Raw genomic sequence first — 6000 nt, forward strand, 5'->3', positions numbered from 1 at the left:
AGTCGCCTTTAAGGGGATCCAGTAGTCTAGAGCACGGAAATTTCACCTATTTTCACGATAAAAAAAAAAAACAAAAAAAAAAAAAAAAAAAAAAAACGTTTAAAAATTCAAAAAACGTTATTTTAACTTTCTTTATTTATTACTAAATCTATTGAGCATAATTTTTGTTTAAGCAATATTTATTATTATAAAAATGTCGCTGAAGATGACCCTCTCGAAAAATCGTACCCGGACGGCATAGGTGATTTCGAGACTTCTACTCATCTGAGTCCCAAAATACAAGAAGATTCTTAATGAGAAAAAGTGCACTTATGTTCGAAACTAGAACAAATCTAAAAAATTAAAAATTGAAAAAATGGCGTGCTTTTGAAAAAAAAATCATAACATCATAGAAACTAAAAGTTTTTTAATATAAGAAATAGGAAATTACTTAAATAAAATTATGATTCTAGTTCCGACGATAGACATACATGTTGTGAACAACATATTCAAATTTCAAGTGATTCGGTTGAATTTTATTTTTCATTCTCGACGTGCCGAAAAAGTCATTTCGAGATAAATAAGTTTGAAGTTTGAGGTACAGGAGCGCGCGAACCGCTCTCTACCTAGTTAATGGGCTGTACAAGCTATAATATTGGGAGTTTCTAAGATACTATACTTTCCAGTCGATTTTTTTTTGAAATTTCTAAACCACCGGGCCCCTTAAGAAATATAAAAAAAATTAATGAAAGTTTTTGCCTAAGAATTTTTTTTCTCCTGCTTACTCCTTTGAAAAGCATAGGTCCTCTACAAGGCTTCTCTAACGTATGCAGTTAGATGCTATCGTTTTAGCATTGCAACAGCTTTCGTTTATGGAAGACAAGTAATGCAGAATAGATCTTTTCCAGGTGTACTTTGGCCGGCCGCAGCTACTGCCTCTCTGAGATTACCAATCTAGAGTCATTCTTTTGATGGTATGGCGTGGTTTTCTAAGAGCGTAACCTATTCAACTCCATTTCCTGCATGCTAGTCGGCGTAAGATGAGTTCCTCGTTCGTTTGACTCCAGAGTTCACCGTTACTTATTACGTTGGACCAGAATATTCTGCATATTATAATATCCTCAAGCATTTGTTGGTGAAGCACTGAAGTTTCTGTGTGATCATTTTTGATACAAGCCACATTTAATTTCCATATAGCAGCGTCGACTTGACGCATGCGTTGAATATCCTGAGCTTAAATTTTCCATCAGCGCTCGAATGTAGTACTTGCCCTTGATCGATCTACTGATGACGTCTGCCTCTGCTCTGCCGTACGCTGCTATAGCGTAGGCCAGGTAGCAAATTCGTTTTGTCGTTGTCGTTGATCACCAGACCAATTCGCTTTGCTGCCATGAAGTAGGCGAAGATATCTTACAAGCGCTTCATTGATGATAAAGCTGCGATATCGGCAATTGCACGGAAGACAGGTTTAGTCTTATTCTCGTCAAAAAGTCGAGATCTCGACTGAATATATTTTTTGGAGATAAATTGTTTCACTGCATTCATTCTAAATGAGAAAAATTTGCTTAGGAGTAGAAAATGAGAGCTAAGTTGCCTAAGCCTAACTAAGTTGTTTAAGTTCTTGCACGAGCAAGACTGGTGATTGATTATTTAATATTATCATCGTTGTCTATTAATATTATCATATTGTCTATTATCATCAGAGCTATTGCAAAAGAGACTCAAACTTATTTTCGAATCCGCACGGATTCCTAATAGGCAGTATCCAGCGGCCAGTACAAGAATAGACTGCAGGTAGTAAGACCCATGGGTTTTGAAAAACATACATATTTATTTTGACGTTAGTTTTTTAAATGTCTTTATAAGAGCTGTCAACACTGTGCGATTCCATACAAAGTGATTCAAGAATGACATTGTCTTTGATTTTTTAAGTGAGAGAAAGTAAACAGAAAACAGTTTAAAAAAATTAATAGTTTTGACATTTATTAAACATTGAAAATTTTGGTATAAAGTTTTTTAAAGTGAAATATCTTCAGTTCTTTTTAACATATTTACAATTTTTTTTTTTGTTATTATGGGACATTTTTGATATTTTTGTACATTTAACCCAACTCCATTAAAAACAGAGTAAATTCGATATAATATAACTAGAAATTGCTGCTCACTTTCAGGCGCCCAAACGCACGTAAGTTCACTTTATTGTACTCCATAAACAATTTTATTTTGTTCAAAATTTTTGGAAACTTTTTTTTTGAATGTTTGAAAAACACCCTCTTTATTTTTTCTTATTTTTTTTTTCTCATTATTATTCGTTTTCATTAATAGCTGAGAATATTCTATGACTATGATAATGGGCTTCCCATAACTTTTCGATTTATTCTCATGTTCAGCTACATTAATCAAATCGGAGCGAAAAAAGCGCTTCCATACGCGAATATTAGGCCCGTTTGAAAATCGGTCGAAGTATCGCTACTAAGGTGCATTTATTAAAGGTGCTCGCACTAGACAAACCTTTGATTGTCAAAGTGGAAAACAAAGAATGAATTCGCCTTGTTTTATTCTGGGCTGACAGCTAAGAAGGATTGCGCCTTGCAAAAGGAAGGGGTTATACTTGTTTGAGAAGAAGAAGAGTAGGTGAAAGCAATGGAAACAACCAAATATAAGAAATTATACTCATGTATGTGTGTGATACATTCTTGCTACGGTGTTTTCCGCTTAGAAATGTAAACGAGTTACGTTTGGAGTCTTTATATTAATTTGTGCTTTGACAGTTTAACACACAGCACTGCGTTTTGATTAGTTTGATTAGTTCAAATCTTACAAATCACAAAACTACCAAGCCATTCTGAATTTTCACAAAAACCTGTAAAACTCGCGAAAAATAAAGTAACTGCTTTTTAATGGCGTCACCATAGATATTCAATTCGCTTTGGCTGAAAGCCATATGGATACGGCGAAAGAAGAAAGCAAATCAGCTGATTTACCAACACCACCTTTAATAGATTCGCCTTGTGTCGCTACGTACATCAGTAAGCAGATGCACGATATTCTTCTTTTAAATTTATTTCAAAACTTTTTCAGTTTGCTTCTTATTATACTTTAGCCTATAAATAAATAAATTTTTTGAATAACTGACAGCAATGTCCAAAATACTTGGAGCACTTGGTATGGAATCGCTACATTTGCTTAATATATATTACCTGCATTGCAAAAACGATTAAAATCAAATCTTGAAACCATCGCTCCAAAGTTCTGAACACCAACCAAACAAACTGAAATACTCAAAAAAAAAAAAAAAATATTTACACTTGCCTGCAAAAACCACTTAATTGGCAAAAAAAAATTCGATAATGTGTGTACAACCACACAAGTTGACGGCTAATTTAACCGTTACCTTTCACTTCGCTTAATCTTCAACAGCTCAATAACAACTCCATACCGTTAAAAAATGCGCAAACACCACAAAGCAATAACAATAAAAAACTGACGTGCACATTTGTTTATAAACAAAGTGCGTCGATGGGGAAAATGGACAAGTGTAAAAACCACAAACAACGAAACACAAAAACCAGCTGTAAAACACCCGCAACAAATGCTGCAACAGCAGCAATAACAGCAGCAAAAGCAAAATCTGATAATGAAAATTAATAATGAAACGAAGGAAAAACCACATCGCAGCAAAATAAAAAAGAAACCGGAATAATAAAGTGCATTGCGCACGCGTCAAAGTCACTGCGCGGCAACAGCAAAAAGGCTGATAGTGTCAGCAGCTGGCGGTGGTGGAGCTGCGGCTGGCACAGAAAATGACAGAAAAATAAAAACTAGCAAGCATTGCAAGGCATAATGTAAACATGCATATGTATGTGTGTGTGTATGTGTGTATGTATATGTATAAATATGTAACATATTTGAGGGCGCTTTTCATTCCTAAACCGACCATTACTGGGTATTAATCAACATATTTGTGGCTTGCAACATTCTCGCCTGTACACATACCCATACATACATACGACTGTGCATATATACCTACTATTTATGCATTTAGTTTTAATGAATATTTGTTTACCAGCTTTCCTGCTTTCCTTCTGCTTTCATTCGCATTTAAGCATAAGAATTAATTTCAATCACCCTTCTTTCAGCCGCCCATTATCATATCAGCGCCTTCTGTTTGCCAGCTGTGGCACGAAAATTTGTTTAAATAGCATTAATACTTGCACTCACCTCCCTCCCGCACCCACACGCACACATTCTTAGCCATACATATATCACTATTTGTATGTACAGACACGCACATATCCACACATACATTTAGATAAAATCCGAGTAATTTGAAATTTTAAGCTATTTACTTTTTGTCTTTATTCAGTTCTTGAAATGCGTCGTGAAGGGCGCTGATTTTGCCTCTCAAATTTGTCTACTCCTTCTTTGTCCCGTATGTAGTTCAATTTGTTTTGCCTTATCTGTTGACTCGTCTGCGCGCCAAGCAAATATTCGTTTAGTCAGCAACGCAAAGAAGGCAACGAATTGTTTTGATAAATAAATATTTGTTGATTTAAATGCGCGTATAAATTTATTCACAAGTATAATAATAATACGAGCACTGTCTTGGGTACATATGGTTGTGTGCGTGTGTGCATGTTGAAGGGTATTTACCCTTGCCCTAGCACTTTTTATTGTCAGTAGTTCTACGGATTCAGTTGGTTTTGATGCAATTTGTGAGTAATCCAGTTACACTTCGTTGCTCAAATGATAGCAAAATGTGGCGCGCGGTCTGTGGAAATGAAAATGAATGCAGCAGAGCCCACATGCCATCATGTGAGTGTTTTACTCGTACGGGGTGGGTGAAGAAACTCAAACTATGAGTAATTAGTAAGAAATAGTCGATCAATTTCGTTCACTTAAGGCCATTCAACCTATATTTTTTTATAATTTGTGGATTGGTGAATTTCTATAATCAGAGCCCGTAATGCTAATCATTATTTTTAGATTTCTGAAATTGCGATCAATAACACTGTACAATACTTGACTGGATAGCGGATCAATCCAACTTTTTTAAGGGGACAGATACCTGTAAACAGCCATATTTTCCCTCATCTTCATTAAAATTATTTAAAATGAAGAAGTAAATATATTTTTTTCAAAATTGGCATACAGTTTATTTATACATTAAAATAATATAGAAAATTTGTTTTTTATTCTAATCATTTAAAATGGCGGATATACTCTCAATTCTTCCAGGAAGGTCGCAGCGGGGCTTCTTAATCTGTGGGCATTGCAGCATCGGCGTCAGTGACCTGAATACAAAAAACTAAAATTTTTTTTGTTTACTAATGTCATACTTTCTATATGATTTAAAAAAAATGGAAAAAGTTCGCGGAATAAATGCTTAAAAAAATGAAATTTGGGGCGAATTTTCCTACTATTTTTGCTTCAAAAAAATTATTTTTTCGAAAAATTTTCGAAAACTTGTAAATTCACATAAAAAGTAATATCTTGAAAAAGATGTGTGCAAAATTTCAGGGAGATCGGTCAATAACTTTGTACGCCAATTCGAAAAACATAGTTTTGAGAAAAACGCATCTAAAGTTTGAATACAGCGCTCGAATGCAAAGAATAGAGTCGTAACGGTCGACAATCTATAATAAATAAATACTTAAATTCACGTTCTAAAAATTGTTTGACATATTCTTAAAGATTATATTAACATTTTATGAAAAAAAAATACTTTTTATAATATTATATAATATGTCGCGCTGCTACTATTGCGAGCACAAGTGTATATACCTATATTAAGAGGGTGAACCGTTCTCGCCAACTAGAACTCACTGACAGCAAATAAAAAGTTGACCGGACAGAAACGGTGAATTCGCTTTAGAGATTCATTACGAAATCTCTTTCACTTCTTACACCAAACCACTCCAAAACGCTTCACTTTTTCTGTAACTGAAGCTCTCTCAAAAATTCAGAAACGACAGCTCTGGACTGTATTAAAAATTCTTTGCAAACTCTCTTCAACTGATG

At 34.5% G+C, this 6000-nt stretch overlaps 1 protein-coding gene across 1 annotated transcript in view; it reads left to right on the forward strand.

Moving 5' to 3' along the window:
• The window catches only part of LOC129247321 (serine-rich adhesin for platelets-like), a 67695-nt gene extending 64068 nt beyond the window's left edge, over positions 1-3627 (forward strand). Inside the window, exon 5 of the mRNA XM_054886405.1 lies at positions 3400-3627. Within this exon, the coding sequence (XP_054742380.1) occupies positions 3400-3627 (228 nt within the window). The remainder of the gene's footprint in view (positions 1-3399) is intronic.
• The last annotated feature ends 2373 nt before the right edge of the window (positions 3628-6000 follow it).

Source organism: Anastrepha obliqua, chromosome 5, assembly GCF_027943255.1.
Source record: "Anastrepha obliqua isolate idAnaObli1 chromosome 5, idAnaObli1_1.0, whole genome shotgun sequence".
Classification (NCBI taxonomy): Eukaryota; Metazoa; Arthropoda; class Insecta; order Diptera; family Tephritidae; genus Anastrepha; species Anastrepha obliqua.